The 16,920-nt window shown below is 39.8% G+C and overlaps 1 protein-coding gene and 1 long non-coding RNA gene across 2 annotated transcripts in view; one reads left to right on the forward strand and one right to left on the reverse strand.

Moving 5' to 3' along the window:
• Positions 1-1,528: 1,528 nt before the first annotated feature.
• Positions 1,529-8,066, reverse strand: LOC143443323 (uncharacterized). Its single transcript, XR_013112197.1, has 2 exons — positions 7,635-8,066; positions 1,529-3,151 (listed from the first exon to the last, which is right to left on the reverse strand). It is a non-coding gene; the product is annotated as an uncharacterized LOC143443323 (long non-coding RNA).
• A 96-nt stretch (positions 8,067-8,162) lies between these two features.
• The window catches only part of Gmds (GDP-mannose 4,6-dehydratase), a 514,073-nt gene continuing 505,315 nt past the window's right edge, over positions 8,163-16,920 (forward strand). Inside the window, exon 1 of the mRNA XM_034509632.2 lies at positions 8,163-8,489. Within this exon, the coding sequence (XP_034365523.1) occupies positions 8,388-8,489 (102 nt within the window). The 5' untranslated portion in view covers positions 8,163-8,387. The remainder of the gene's footprint in view (positions 8,490-16,920) is intronic.

Below are 16,920 nucleotides of genomic sequence, written 5' to 3' on the forward strand. Positions count from 1 at the left end.
AATGGTTCCACAAATCTTAATTTCCCATCATCTCCAACCCTCCTTGCTTGTATTATGGTTCCTTGTCAATCACTCCCTTTAGAAATTGCCTGGTGAGTGGTTCATAACACCCTCACCTAAAGAGAGCAGTAGGTCATTTACTCAGATAAAACCAATGGCCTCTTGTGATGTGGAGAAGCCTCCCTTTTTCAATCACAAAAGAAAGTCCTGAAAACAAAAGGTGAAGAGAAATACTGCACACCTGAACATAATGTATACATATAAACTCAGGAAGGCAAGGACACATGCCTATTTAACACAAAAACAAACACATTTTCAAACAAAAGAATGATATAAAACATTTAAAAGTCATTAGGATTGAAACATTCTTTACTGATCATTCCAGTAGGCATACAGATTAGTGCATAGGATTCAAGGTGCTTCCCTTTATAATCCTAGCTTCAAATCAGGACTCTGTTTAATACCTTTACTGGGCATCAAATACAAGAAGGAAGAGTAGCCATCATTACCTGATGCAGTGGATCACAATGGAAAGAGCTTGAGATTTATTGTAGCATCTTGAACATGTTAAGCATGTTAGTGAAAAATGGCAAGGTCTCTTCGATAGGAGTGGACTTATAATTCAGAAAGAGACCAATATCTTAACCTTGAGGCAGTTTTGACATGTTTGACATCAGACTAGTAGCCAGGTATTGGCAACTTTCCATGTGAGCGGTCTAGGATCTTTATTACCTCATCCAATTTAAAGAACAATGAATTACTTCATCTCTAGTGTTTTATGTTATTGGAGATCCACTTTTATTGGGCAGGGCTGCTTTAATTAATGGCACAAAGGGAGGCGTGGATATGAATACATTCTCAAATGTATTCAAGGAGAATGTTGAAAATAGCAGCCAAAAAAGACTTAACACATCATCTGATTTCTCCTCTGGGTTTTCTGCCGTGGATGGAAAAATGAGGCTGAGCTTCACCAGAGCAGATTCAAATTGAACAGTGCAGCAATGATTCCAAGGTACTGCTCATGTGTTTCTATGCATTAATAAACAGACATTGTCAGAAGAAAAAGAGGGCAGGAGACAAATGAATTTAGGTATACAACACATACCTCTTAGGAGATAGACACACAGAGGCATATGGTGTGGATCTTGTGCTTTTGATACCCATTTGCCTGAAGTTACAGCTCTACTCAATGAAAAGCTATACGAATGATTCATGTAAGATAAAGGTCTTCAATTATTTTGAATACTCCACCCCTTTTTATTAACACCTGAAGGTATGATGGCATGTGTTAGAAGTCCAAAAAGCTTGGGAGGCTGAGACAGGAGGATCACTTGTGTTCAGGAGTTTTAGACAAGGCTAGGTAACATAAAGAGATCCCATTTCAAAATATAAAAATGAATTTAAAACAAACTCAGTATGAAAACACTTACTATAATAGTAGGAGTTTACTAGTAGGCTGGTATACTCCTAAGTCAAGATGATGAATCTTAGGAAGTTCCTAGAAATTTCAGGTCTCTCTCTCACTGCCTTCAAGTAGAAGAACATATTTTTATTGTCGCATGCCCAGCAAAGGTTGATCCTAGATGATATTTTTATTTCAAAATCTAGTGCTTATATCCTGCTTCTTGTCCAAGCCAGAAAACCGGTATAAAACCTGGAGGGAGGAAGGCAAATGAAAATGGTATTTGCTTCTCTCTTGTAGGCTTTCTCTTGCTTCAATTCTTCTGTCTCAATGAAGTATTAATCACATACCATATGACATTTCATTGATCTTTTAGTTGTAGTTATGACAGTCATTTAGAGGTATTTTAATCCAGCAACATGGATGTTCAGTCAAAGGATCACATCCAAAGACCTACTAGGTATATATGATCCAGCTAGAATGCAGACATGCCCTGGATTACAGTATGATCTGGCTGGAATACAGACATGCTCTTAGTATACACCTTTAATCCATAACAATGAAGGTAAGTTTTGTTTGTAGAAGGAAACAGCCATATGTGAAAGTTATATCTAATTGAGAAACTGGTAAAGTAACAATTCTGAGAAAGACTTGAAAGAATAAATCAGATATAGGATATACTCAACTCTCATAGGAACAGACAAGAAAGAGAAGCTACTTAAGAGCAGTGCAGAGAGGCAGGGGAGTTCAGTGAGTGCAGTTCAGTTGAGTTCAGGCAACACAGTGGAGTTCACTTGAGTTTGGAGCAATTCAGTTGCATTAGTTCTGTTCAGTTCAGTTGAGTATACTGAGTTAGTGCAGTGGAGTTGAGTAGGATGAATCAGTTCAGCAGTTTATGCAGTGCAGTTGAGTTCAGTTGAGCTTCTTTGTGAGTTCTGTTCAGTTTGTGCAGTTCATGCAGTGCAGGTCAGCAGAGGCTGTTGAAGCCAGAGAATATGAAGGAGCCAGAAGATTAGAACAAATTGTCAGTGTTAGTTTGAGGTCAAGTAGAGCAATTCAGTGAAAAGCCAAGAAAGGCCAGTTTGAATCAGTCAGCCTGGAAAGGAGTTTGAACCAGAACAGCTGAATTGCACCTGTCAGCCAGAGTTCAGAAAGAACTAGAAAGGATGGACTTATTCAGCAGTAAGTCTCTGAGACGACAATTTCATCTGGTGAATAAAAGTCACTTTGACAAATCAAGTTTAGAGTTTAAACCTTTTGTACTACAATGTCAGTCAGGAGTCAAAGCCTGATATATAGAGTACTATAGATATAGGTATTTAAGGCAGAAAGAGATTATATTACTAATGGACTATCTAAATATTAATTAGATTTAATTAATTAAATGGATGGCTTATAAATGATAGGAGCTGCATAGCCCTAATAATGTCTGTCTGTACAATACAGAGGCCAAGAAGCCAGTAGCTATTCAGTCCACAATGCTAAATGCCTCAGCATTAGCTTAAACATGCTTTCCTGGAAGATTCCTGGAAAGGGTATATCCTGGCTGCAGCATCAGAAGACTACAATATCAGCAACTGAAACAATGGGGTAGACACATTCACCAGCAAGAAGCAAAGGCAAGCAGGCAGCACAGAATTTTCCATAGACTTCTTGTGCTTAAAAGACATCATCCACCACAGGTCACTGTCTTCTCTGTTAATCCTTCTTGGAAATGGCCTCACAAATCTATCTTATCTGATTCAAATCCTATTGGGTTGGCAAGATTAAACCATGACAGGGATTTAATACAGTAAATTCTGTAGTTACAAAATCCTTGCAAGAAAACAGCTTGTCAGTATTTATTTATTTATTTATTTATTTATTTATTTATTTGTTTTTTGAGACAGGGTTTCTCTGTGTATCTCTGGCTGTCTTGGAACTCACTTGGTAGACCAGGCTAGCCTCAAACTCAGAAATCTGCCTGCCTCTGCCTCCCAAGTGCTGGGATTAAAGGCGTGCACCACCATTGCCCGGCCAGTTTTTAAAATAATGAAACATAATTACCATAGCATCTAGTAATTTACCCTGTGTGAAATGATCTTATTTTCATACAATAAGTAATACATGAATGGTCATAGCAGCTTCATGTATAACAAGTTCAAATATGGGCACAGTCTAAAAATTAATTGAGTAGATGAGTAGTTAAACAAACTACGGTGTACCCATAAATAGAATACTACTCTACAATACAAACAAATGAGCTATTGTTGCATTAACCTTTCCCAAGAAGATGTGAAAAATATCTATTCATTTCAGACAAAACAGCAACAGACCAAAATATTATTCCATCCAGGTATGAATTTATTTAAAGTTACTTACAGGAGCATGGGTTAAGGGTTACCTACAGGAACATGGACAACTCACACGCAGCTACATTAGTGAAGAAAAGCTACCACCCGACTCCCACAGTAATTAAGGGTTTATATACTTTGAGGAAGGTTGGAGACTCAGGTGTCTAGTATGCTCCCTCATTAGTCCCTTGTGCTTGGACATGAGGGTTTTTCCTCCTCTTCATAAGGGGATATTAATGGACAATCCTGTGAGGGTCTGATGACAGAGGACAAAAACTACTAATAAACACAGCATCAGGGAACCCTGAGTGAAAAAGCCAGTCCTCAAACACTGTAAGACCCATTTATAATAAATACTTTCCTGATAATGAAATTTCAGAAATGGAGAACAGGTGAGTAGTTTAAGAGATAGAGATGGGTGGGGGGAAGTGCTGTGGTCATGAAAGGTTAGCAGAAGGCATTGATTGGGGGATGGAACTGTTTAGTATCTCATCTGCAGTGGCCTGGTGCACACATGCAAAACTGGATTCTCATTATCGGAAGGAGACTGGTTCCAGAATAAACCTACATCCCTGTTAGTTCTCTCTGAATGTCAAAATCCACAGATGTTCAACTCTTTTGTATAAAGTAGTGCAGTGTTTATATATAACCTATGCATATGCTCCTGTATCCTTTATATCATCTTTAGATGACTTATACTGCCTAATACAACATAAATGTTGTGCAAGTAGTTATGATGTGTTATTTAGGGGATAATGAAGGAAGAATTGCCCATCTATGTTCTTTACAGGTATAAGCACTTCATTAGTCAGCAATTTCTAGAGGAACAGAATGGATGTATATGATAGAAATAATTTTATTAGATTAGCCTATGTGATAGGGGCTAGGTAGTCTTCCAATGGTCATCTGCATGCTGGATGGAATGAGAACCTGATAACTGTTCAGTCTAGGAAGCTGGATACCTCAGTAATCCCCACCTAAGGCTTTGTGGACACCAGAGAAAATTCCCATGTTCCATCCACACCAGAGTGCTGAACCTGGGTTCTGATGTCTGCAAAAGATGACAACAGCAGGAGCAGCAAAAACACTCATCAGCAAGAAGGGAAGGTGTCAGGCAAAGCAGCACTGCTTTTTCTGTGGAATACTTCACATCTGGATGGTGGCTGGAAGGTGCCACACACTTTGGGGGAGGGTCTTCTCTCTTCAACTAACCCTTCCTGGAAATAACCTCATAGACCTGCCTAGAAGCAAATCTTTTAGACTGATTTCCAGATCCAGCCGAGGTGACAAGATCAGTCAGGACTGGCCGGTTGGTTTAATAAAGACATTCACTGCCAAGTCTGACAACCAGAGTTCAATCCCTGAACCTTACATAGTAGAAGAAAAGAACAGACTTCTATAGGTTGTCCTCTGACCTCTGCAGGAGCAGCATGTATTCCTGGCACTCCTACCCCATACAACAAAAAATGTACGTAATTAAAATAAGATTGATCACCACAAGCACTATACTCTTAACTTCATGGTAAACAATGCAAATTTGGTTGATTGGATGCAAATTAAATGGGTATAAAGAACAGACTGTATTGATACACAGGTCAGCTGGGCTGTAAATTGTAGGATGTTTGGCAACAGACTTATTCTTTAATCACTAAATACCAATAGTGCAATTCTAGTTCTTACAGTAAAAATATGTCAAATGTCTTCTAGGTTACAAAGTCTTTCACAGTGGAGAACTACTATGCTACACCAGCACAGTTCCCCTCGGGCTAATACCATCTCATGTAAGCTAATACCAGCCTCTATGCTGACTGTGAACATTCCTCTCAGGCCTTTGGGCAAATTACAGTGATACCTTCCACACTTCCAAACTAAACCGACAAGAAAAATAGTTCCCCTTTGTCTTTAAGAAGATGTATTGTGTCCTTCTATTAATTCATATATTGAAGTGTTAAGACTTCATCACCTCAAAATTGAGTCTTTAAAAAAGGCAGTTGGTAGAGACAGGCCTCAGAGGAAATCAGCCCAGGATCATGAATGCCCACAGTCTAGAATGGTAATAAAGGAAATATTGGTTGGATGTTTAAGCTACAAAGTTTGTTTTTCTGTTAGTTTTGTTTTCATTTCTGATAGTTTGCAAATATTTTCTGCTATTTTGTGCATTTTCAGGCCCTAAAAATTATTGGTTTTATTTTTACTTTGTAGTATTGGGGATCAAACCCAAAGTTTCACCCATTAGGCAAGTGTTTTACCACTAAGCCATATCTCAGTATATCCAATACATATATGATTTTTATGATTTTTTTCTATTACATTTCTTTACTAGACAGATGAATTCCTAGTATTCATTAGAATGACAGGAGGTATCAGACCTACAGTACAAATGGGACATATCTCTCCTAATTATTCAGTATACACAATATCCTATGTTTGATCCCCAGGACCACATAAACATAGTACAGTTGTTCATGCATATAATCTGAGCTCACAAGAGGCAGGGGGAAAGAAACTAAAGTCATTCTTGGCTATATAATAAATCGCAGGCCAGCCCTGGGCTACATGAGACCCTGTCTAAAAATAAAAACAAATGAAAACAAAAAAATAAGCCAAAGTCACAAAACTAAAAACTTTATAAAAATAATTAAAAGAAAAAAGTAATTGGTACTAGAATACTTTTTAATTTTTAATTACTTTGTTTACAATTTTTTTTTAAATGTGTGGCCATGTTGGGATCAGAGGAAAATTTATAGGACTTGGTTCTATCCTCACGGGCTGTGGATTCAGGATGGCAAGCTTGGTGGCAAATACCTTTACCCACCAGGCCATCTTGCTGGATGGAAACTATAATCTTTAATATGGAAATTAAGGTAATGTGGGTCATTAGGGTGCTTGCTCCCTAATCAAAGGGAGCCAGTGTCCTTACAATAGGAAATTGGAACACAAGCACATGGAGAAGAAGAGTGTCATGACAAGATGCAAGGTGACATCTACAAGCAAGGGAGACAGGCCTCAAAGGAAATCTACCCTGCAACTTGAATAACCTGATTTGAGAATGGTAATAAAGGAAATACAGTTTGGATGTTTAAGCTACACAGTTTGTTTTTAATTTCTGATAGTTTAAAAATATGTTCTTTACTATTTTGTGCATTTTCAGGCCCTAAAAATATTGGTTTTATTTATTTACTTTGTAGTATTGGGGATCAAACCCATAGTCTCACCATTAGGTCAGTGCTTTACCACCAAGTCATATTTCAGTGCATCCAATACATATTTGATTTTTATTATTTTTCTGTTACATTTTTTACTAGACAGATACATTCCTAGTATTCATTAGTATAACAGGAGGTGTTAGACCTACAAGACAAATGGGACATATCTCTCCTAAGTATTCATCTTTTTCCTGAATTATTTATCCTTGCATTACAACATATTTACATAAAACCAAATCAATCGTTAAAGATCATCTAGATTTTAGACATTTCTTGCTTTAATGAATATATTTCCCCAATTTTTGGGTCTTATTTTCCATATAGAATGCATTAGAGGAAAAGCAAAATATTAAACCAGACAAGCCTATGTATAAAGTTTGGAATGTTTCTGAGGAGTTTGGGTACTCTAAGTTTGTATTATATCTAGCAGGTTCTATTGGGCCCTGTCCTGGTAGCTTAGTTTGCAACTGGAAAGATGATTTGAGGATGTTGGAGAGATAAGCAGGACAGTGTGTGTGTGTGTGTGTGTGTGTGTGTGTGTGTGTGTTTCCCCTCACACTCCTCCCTATGTCTGAGTCCTTTGCCAGCCTTTCTCAGTCAGTGAATCTGTCAGTGTGCATCTACCAAACAGAAGCAAATTCAACAGACACTACAACAATCCCACCTCATGGAATTTGTATAGGTTTTACTGACCTGTGCATTTTTGTCAATTGTTTCTTTATGTAGGAAGGGCTTGGGGCCAGAAACTTCCAGCCCTCGAAGTAAATACAGTTCCTTGCATGGAATTACTGGGAACCTCCAAACTAGTTCCAAACATTAGCAAACTGCTAATGTTCACAGAAGATTCACAGGTTAGAGTAACCTTGAAACTATAGTGCCCTCGAGAAATGTAAAACTGACTGCTCGCAAAGACACTGAAGCAGGTTTCTAGAAATTTAATAAGGTCGATGGCCCCAGCCTTGGATGCCTAGATTTGGATTTCAGAGCTGTTTCCTACCGAGAATGTCAGCTCGTCATTCCTCTGGGCAACATGGGGCGATATCGGCAATCTTGGAGACTTGAGGCCCAAAGCAGGCCGTATCCACTACCCTGACGGCAGACTTACATCCTTCCTCTTCCAGGGACCCGCCGCCCTCAGGTCCCGCCCCTAGAGGGGCGTGGCTCAGCGCGGAGACCCCGGCGGGGGCGGGGCTGTCGGGGCGCAGCTGACGCGTCGCTGCTTGAGCGAGTGACGCGGCGCCAGCCAGGCCTCAGCCCCGCTCGCGCCGCCCGCCCCGGCTAAGCTGGCCCGCCCCTCGCTCCACGCCCGGCCTCCCGCGCGCCCTGTCAGACCGTGGCGGCCGCTGCAGCTCCGTGAAGCGACTGGCGCGCGCACCCTCGTCCCTGCCGGCCCGCGGCTTGTTCCAGTCCGCCTTCCTCTCGGCCGCACGCTCACCCTGAGGCGACATGGCTCACGCTCCCGCTAAGTGCCCGAGCTACCCGGGCTCCGGGGATGGGGAGATGGGCAAGCTCAGGAAAGTGGCTCTCATCACTGGCATCACCGGCCAGGTGAGTGCGGGGCGGGGACGAGCGGCCTGTAGCCCGTGGGCGCGTGGGCCGCCTCCCCGCGCAGGGCCGCCGTGCCACGGGGAACTGCGCTCCCCGAGTCCCGGAAGGTGTGAGCGGTTGCGGGATGGGACAGCTTCAGCCCCAGCAGCGTGGCTCTCTGACTGTTCTGGGGGTGTGAGCTGGTGCTGCTCACCGGTCCACTCTATTCCACCTGTCCCCTGGGTGACTGTGGCGTTTCTTCCCCAGAACCCAAGTGAGCTCTTGGAAGGAATTTCATATTTTGCAGATCTTGGTGCAGGGAAGAAAAGAGTCGGGGAATATGTCAGTATGTGGAGTCCCAAAGTGAGACCCGCTTTTCTAATTCCAAAGGCATGAACTCCTTGGGTGAGGTAATTAGGCTGTGCCGGGATGTTGGGACCCCATGTCTTAGATGCTGGGCATGACTAATTTATGACAGTCATCTCATAGAGGTATTGGCTACAGATAGGGCTAACCACTGCCTTGTCAAGTTGTGTACAGTGAGATTCAGGGGTGTTGAAGTAATGTCCTTATTGCTTGCTGTAGGACATCTGTCTGTTTTCTGTGTATCCCAGGACATCTGATGGTGGTCCAAGTAATGCTAAATCGAAGATGGTAAAGATGATAATAAAGCTGATAGGCCCACACCAGCATACTTACCATATCGTAGACACTTGAATAATAAGGACTCATTAGTTTCCACAACAAAGTCCTTATTTCCAGTTTAAGATGTGGAAATGGAGGCTTAGGAGTTTGAATTACCTGAAGCCCAACAAGTAGGAAATGTCTTGTTGGGACTGGAAGTTGTCTTAAAGTTCTCTCGTTTTACAGTACAGCAGATACACAGTCCCCAGACATTAGACTATTTCAATTATTAGATACCGATCATTCTTTCAGTTATCATTGCACTTGTTTAAGGTACTTAAAATAAATAAACATTTACAAACTAGTAAGATAGAAGGGTAGGAGAAGGATCCAAGGTTGAGGATGAAAACATCAAGTCAGGGACTCCTCACAGGTGCTCTACCAACTGTGCCCTCCCCGCTCCCCCTGTCCTCTCTTGTCAAATACTAGAGATTTCTTGCAGATAATTCTTTTTCCCCAAATTTTCAGACTGATTCTTAAGCCCAGATGTTAACTACATTCACATAATTTCTAAAGTAAACTTTTATTTTGTATTATCAAGAAAATTCAGTTAAGATGTTGTATGCCATATTAGTATGGCTTATATCAATTTAAGTGGCATTTTGTATCAGTGCAGCTTAGAAGTGGAATCTTGTTAAATAGTTGCAAACTGTTGTTTGGTAGATACTTCATGGAAAGGAAGGTTTGGAAGTGCCTGCCACCCCTACCCCCAGCAAGCATTCTGCTGAAGTACTATACTGAACATACCACTTCCTGACCAGGAGTTTTTTAGTTTCTCACTTCATTTCAAACTCCAAACACCTGCTGTGCTCTCAGATTTGAAAGTTAGATCCCTTTGAACTCTGCCCTACCACCCATCACCTCCCTGACACTCCTCTGTATTTTTTCCTTGCCTACTTGAGTTGCCTAGGCTTCCTCGTATACCTGCAACACAGTACCACATTCTGTAGCTGCCACAGTTGTTTGCTGATGAGTTGAACACTCTGCTGTTCCTTTGGCTTCTTTTCTAGGATAGTGACTCCCAACCTGAGTTTCAAGGACCCCTGAAGGACTGTGGCATTAATCCAAAGTTCCATGCCTTTTCTTAATAATATTGGCTGGGAACTTATTAAGCTACTCTTGTAGTCATTCTATATATCCTCACCCAAGAGTAACTTGTATTTGGCTGGTTGGCTGGTACTGAGTGGCCTGGAAGACTTGGAAGTGGTGTTTTTATGCCCTCTCCCCAGTAGTTTCCTCTGGAGGCTTTTATCATGTAAGCCTCTAATCATGTAAGATTGTGTTCTTTTGGTCATATACCTAATGGGTCAGAGCAGAAATCTTCAAGAGACACTCCATTGCTCTAAGCCACCTTGTTATATTAGCTTTACTAAGTCATAGACGTTTACATTGAGGTAGGTAGTTGATTCAAGTGGCCCTGCCCTTCCACTTAGGGTTTCATGTGAAGGTCTTACATGGGTCCCCAACTTTACTTGAGAGTAGTGTAGACAAGCAAGGTATCTTGTTGGCTGTGTATTTGCAGTCTTACTTTCCAGCTTCTCATTCTGGCTCTCCCTTCCTGTCTATTCTTGACTCAGTAATAGTTGTGTCTCCTCTCCAAAGTGTGTACTTTTTGTATCGCCTTCAAAGAAATCCAGGCTCTGACATTGCATTGCTGTGCAGGCGCTCTGCCAGACATTCCCAAAGCTTGCCCCTATTGTCTGATGACATTTGCTGTCCTTTTATAATGCTCATGTCAATGATCTTGCTGTTCTTTGAGTACTATTGCCTTGTACCTCTTTGGAGCCATTAGTCGAAGGTAAACGGATAATCCTTTTTTTTTTTTTTTTTTTTTTTTTTAATTTTTATTTACTTCTTTTTCTTTTAAAATATTGACCTGATACCCCAACATTCTCATGCTAATTCTGCCAAATAGAGCCAGATACTTTCTTGGTACATACTTTTTCCTGTTTTTTTTTTTCCTATAGGTAATTTATATATTTGTGCTTGTAAACAGCTTTAAGATAGAGTTCTCATTTTCATCCTAGTTCCTCCCACATGGCTTTAAGTAGTGGGCCTTGAAAAATGTTGGCTGACTTTCCCTATGAACAGAATACATTTTTAATATGCATTTGTAGTGTGCAGGCCTTTTGAGGCTGCTGCTGGTATAAAGTTATATAATATATATTCTCTACCTACTAAGATCTTTGAGGAACTGAAGACAATGCATATGAAAAGACAGCACTTATAGAATAGTATTACACAAGACTTTAAGGGAAATTTTTGTCAACTTGCCATAAGCTTGAGTTATTTGGGAAGAGAATCTTCACCTGAGGAAAATGCATCCATCAGATTGCTTGTAGTCACATCTGTAAGGCATTTTCTTGACTAATAATTGATGTGGGCAGGCCCAACTCATAGTGGGAGTGATGCTACTCCTGAGCCAGGCAGTCTGGAGTTGTATAAGAAAGCAGGCTAAGCATTTCTCCTTGGTGCCTGTTGAGTTTCTGTCTCTAGTTCTGGCTCTGACTTCCCTCAGTGATGGGGTATGACCTGAGGACTATAATATCATCATGGCTAGAGCAGTAACTACAGCCTCATCCATAGTCAGAGAGAGAGAGAGAGAGAGAGAGAGAGAGAGAGAGAGAGAGAGAGAGAGAGAGAGAGAGATCTATCCTAGTGAAACACTTCCTTCAAGAAGTGTCCTAATCCTTCTCAAATAGTGCCACTCTGTGACTACCATGACTACTAAGCATTCAGATATAATTGTTACTCAGACCACCACAGTATCTTACTTGTCCTTGTGATCCTGAGTGGCTTTCTTTGTGTTATAGAATCCACAATGTGCCTATTCTCTTGTATCTGAGTCTATTTTAGTATTGGGAGAGGTGTGCTGGTGATAGAGCTTTCTCAGTTTGTTATGGTTCTTGCCCTTGCTTGTCCTTTGAAACAGGCTCTCCTAAATTTTTTGTTAGACAAAAACCATTACTAGGTGTATAGGCAAACCAAGATTATTTGGCGATGATTCCTTGGCAGAAATCTGATATAAGAAGTGAGGCATACTATTTACCTGTCAGCATTCTGGATGCTTGCTGGGTAATTATTTGGGCTAGGGTTCAGGAGTCATGAACTTTAGTAGAATGATTATGGAAGATTAACACTTTATATAGTTTGTCTCACATGACCCCAGATGGCACCTAATTTTAGAAACTATGTTTGCTGGTCTCCAAGAAATTTCTTTAAATGACAGGGTTCACTATGCAGTGAAGGCAGACCTGTAATTCACTATGTAGCCTAGACTGGCCTCAAATTTATAGCAATCTTCCTGCTTCGGCTACCTGAGTGCTGTGTGTTATAAATTTACAATTCTAATAAGCTTGTATAAAAGACACACAATCCATATATTTTCTTTATAAGTCCTGTGCCTAGATTGGGCAGATCTAGGGCTATACTAACTTATTTCCCACCTATAATTCCCCTTGCTGTTTCTCCTGGACACACAGTTCTCATCCATGATGGCTTCCTCCTCCTCTGTCTTCCTCTTCTCCCTCTCTCTCTACCTACATTTCCCTCCTCTCAAACCTCCAGTCCTTTCTCCCTCTACTGCCCAATCAGAGGCTCTAGTCTTTTATTGACCAGTTAAATTGGTGAGAAGGTTCACATGGCATTATTTGAGTGCATGAGGATCTGGTCATTGGGGGCAACCACATCTTAAGAACCAGTATTTAACATTAGAATACAAGCAGTATCAGTCCAACCCACTACAGCTGTGATTGATTATATGTGTTAGTAGTTTGATTTTAAAGTGTTTATAAACCTGAGTTTTATGCACATTGGGTGATGTTACAATGATTAGGTAGTACAGAAAGCTGCAGTAAGGAGGCCAGAGAAGTGGAATACTGTGACTCCTGACAGGCATGCTGAAGCCCCACCATTTTCCTCAGTGGGCTCTAAAGGTAAAGAGGTAAAAATAATGACACTGAGAAGCCTTTCTCACCTATAAACTTCTTAGTACTGACCCTCAAGAGCAGTAGCCAACAATAAAATGCATTATTATTATTTTTGGGGTGGAAGAGTTATATCTAGAAGTGAGGTTGGAAGTAGCCAATTCATGTGATTGTCTGGGCTGTGCCTTGGAAGTACATTATTGGAGGAAGTTTACATCTGGAGAGTGCTGAGATCTGAAATTATGTGTTCATGTCAGCATCCAGTGTGGTAGAGGGAAGAGGATCGATTGTGTGCTCATTACAAAGTTCCCAGTTACTTTGCTTCCACTTGTCTAACAATGGGAGTATTTCAGTCACAATGCTACACACTTGTTTTTAAGCTTTGCATCCCGCTTATTCACAGTTTTGTATTTCTTCTTTCTCTTAAGTAGCTAAGCATCAATTTAGGGTCCCTTCCTTGATTTTTTTTTTTTTTTTTTTTTTTTGGTTTTTCAAGGCAGGGTTTCTCTGTGTAGTCTGGCTATCCTGGAACTCACTCTGTAGACCAGGCTGGCCTCGAACTCAGAAATCCGCCTGCCTCTGCCTCCCAAGTGCTGGGATTAAAGGTGTGCGCCACCACTGCCCGGCAATTTATCATTTCTTATAGAAGGGATTACATTCTAATGTAGTTAGCCTATGCTTAATTACAGAAGTGTTAGTAATAATGATTAATCCATCCAACATATGACTGAGTGTTAACTATGTGCCAGGTACTATGGTTATAACAGATTACAGTTACCATTTATGATATTGATTTACTAGTAGTTATGATAATAAATATGATTATAATAATAACCATGTGTTGGGCATTTAGTTTATGCCAGGCACTGTTCAAAGTGCTTTACATTTTGTTCAAAATGCATTACTTATTGAAGTAATTACTTATTAACCCTAAGGAACACAAAGGTTAAGATTATTGAATCAGTTTGCAAAGTCATATTTTAAGTACAAATCTCAATAAATCCACTTTCTACTAGGTTTAGAATTAGTACTAGTAAATAAATTCTAAGGGTAGAGAACCAAACTGTAGAATTATATATCAAATTTACATATTTTACATCTTTATTTTGAGATTAGGTTTTGTGTAGTCCAGGCTGGCCTCGAACTCATTTTGTAACCATGGATGAACTAGAATTCCTGATCCTCCTACTTCTACTTCCACTTCTCTTTCCTGGTGCTGGCATTTCAGGCATGCATTGCATATCTGCTGTATGGTTTATGTGGTACTGGAGATCACAGCAAGCATGTGGAGCATTCTTATGGACTGAACTACAATTCCCAACCTCCAAGAGTCTTTATCACCCACAGATTGGTAGATTATAGTAACTAAATAAACACGACCATTTATTGGATTATATGTCTTCATTTAATTTTATTTGTGGAATCATTTATTGTACATTTGAGTCATGTTGGTTAATTCTTTGGTGTGAACATGTTGATAATAAGCTATGAAGACTAAGACAGTTGCAGAGTGGAACAGAAGGTTAGGTTTCTAGACCAACTTGGGTTTGAGTTGCTGTGTAGCTACTTGTAGGCCACATGACTTTCAGTTTGCTGCATAGTGGCAGTCTTTCTTTACTCTGAGAATGAATCTTCCTTTCCGGAGATAACAATAACGTTTTGTTGCATTTTAGCAAAGGAAGCTGAATAGAAAAGTATTGACAGTGAGTCTTGCTTTTCATGAGAAATGCAAAGCTAGGAGGGAAAGTTTTGTGGTATTTGAACCAAATACAAGAATACAGGGTTCTGCTAGGCCAGCTGCCTTGGTCCAGCGTGTCTTGTGGTCTGAATGTGCAAAGCAGATCTTGTCTTATCTTCTTTAAGAGGATTGTGAACAGTAACTTCCACTCTAAATCTTCCTTGCTGGTATTTGCAGTCCTTGGATGAAAGGGTTGTCATAATTGGAGATGAAAGGGATATCTTGAGCATTGTCCTGCTTTTATCAGACTGTTGTGTATCTTTACATTACATGTAATGAATTGACATGCTGTATACCGAGGGTCAGAGGCTGGGTTTTAACTCCAGTTAATTGTGTGGCCTTACCATTTCCTGAGTTAGTTTCTTAGCTTGCTAGGTGAAAGGTTACTATGTGATTCTAGTCTGTTCCAAGTATATAGTGCTGTGACTTTACCATTATATGCTGACTATAGTTTTGTGTAAAATTTAAAAAACAAGGTATTATTATGTTTAGCAATGGAATCATTTTAATATCAGTTTCAAAGATAAGGCCAACAGGAGAATTTTAAAAACAGAACCAGTGAACTATTTACTGTATTTATATATAAGTTTGTAAACTAAGAAGAAATCACATAAGAATTGTACTTAGCCAGAATTTGTTAGTGGGGCTAGAGCGAGAAATCTGAGCTATTTATCTCTGCAGGCTGTACCAAATTAACAAAGTGTGTGTGTGTGTGTGTTTTGTTGTTGTTGTTGTTTGTTTGTTTGTCTTGTTCTTCTTGGGGATGGTGAAGGATTTACAAAATTCCTGTTATTTCTTTTTTTAAGAATATTAAAAATATATAAACATTTGCTTGAACCTCAGGTTCATATAGTTGAAAGGTTTTTGTTGTTGTTGTTTTCTTTTTGAGACAGGGTTTCTCTGTGTATCCTTGGCTGTCTAGTTGAGAGTTTTAATTTAGTAAATATTTATGGATATATACTGTGTGCAGAGCTAAGTAATGGGTATGTGGCAATGGACAAAAATAAGTGTGATCTTATCTTCAAGGAGTAGATAGACTAATGGGGTAGCTGTGAGATAAATAATTTTATTGCTGTGCTAATGATAAATTAATTACTATTACAAGAAGACTTACCCTTAAAAATCATGTAAAATATCATTAATGCAACAGATTAATTAAGCATTTCCACTGAGGTGTCCTACTGAAAGTCCAGTTCCTTTTTTCTTTTTTAAAAGACAGGTCTCACTAAGTTGCCTTGGGCTCAGGCTGACCTTGAACTTACTATCTTTTTGCCACCGCTTCAATCTGGAGAGACTGGGATCATAGACTTTCATCAGCAGGCTTGGCTGAATCTTTTCAGCAAAGATTCAGCCTGAATTAGCAGGCTTGAACATCTTTTACCAAGGAAGTTTCTGATTATAAATGCCATGTTTCAGAAAAAATTAATTATGAAGGGTTATGGGGATGGGGCTTAAGGGGCCTATTAGAGCATTACTGCTCTTGCATAGGACCTGAGTTTGGGTCCCAGCACCCAGGTTGGGAAGCTCACAGATGCCTGTAACTCCTGCTCTAGGACATTTGACATCTTTTCCTGGCCTCTGAGGGCCAATTGAATGCACAAACCTCTACACACACACACACACACACACACACATTTACACATAATTACACAAAAGTAAAGATGGGATCTTACTGAGTTTGCCCATGTGGCTTTGAACTTGTGGGCACAGGTGGTTTTGTGCCTCAGGAAGACAGATTACAGGAACATGGTACCGTGTGATGTGCCTCTGAGGCATTACCTGTATGCTGCTTTATTTTTCTTTTTAGAATGAGTCAGGAATACTTTGCACACAGCACATCTCCATAAATATTTACTAAAATAAAACTCTCAACTAGACAATTGTGGGATAGACAGAGAAACCCTATCTCAAAAAGAAAACAAACAAAACAAAACAAAACAAAACAAAAAACACCAAAAATCCTTTCAACTATATGTACCTGAGGTTCAAACACATGTTTATATATTTTTAATATTCATAGAAAAAGAGATAATATTTATAGAAAAAGTGATAGTTAAAGATGTTGCTATTTTTGTTCTCATTTTATTTCCCATTTTAAACATTG

The sequence above is a fragment of the Arvicanthis niloticus genome, chromosome 8, assembly GCF_011762505.2.
Source record: "Arvicanthis niloticus isolate mArvNil1 chromosome 8, mArvNil1.pat.X, whole genome shotgun sequence".
In the NCBI taxonomy this organism is placed as follows: Eukaryota; Metazoa; Chordata; class Mammalia; order Rodentia; family Muridae; genus Arvicanthis; species Arvicanthis niloticus.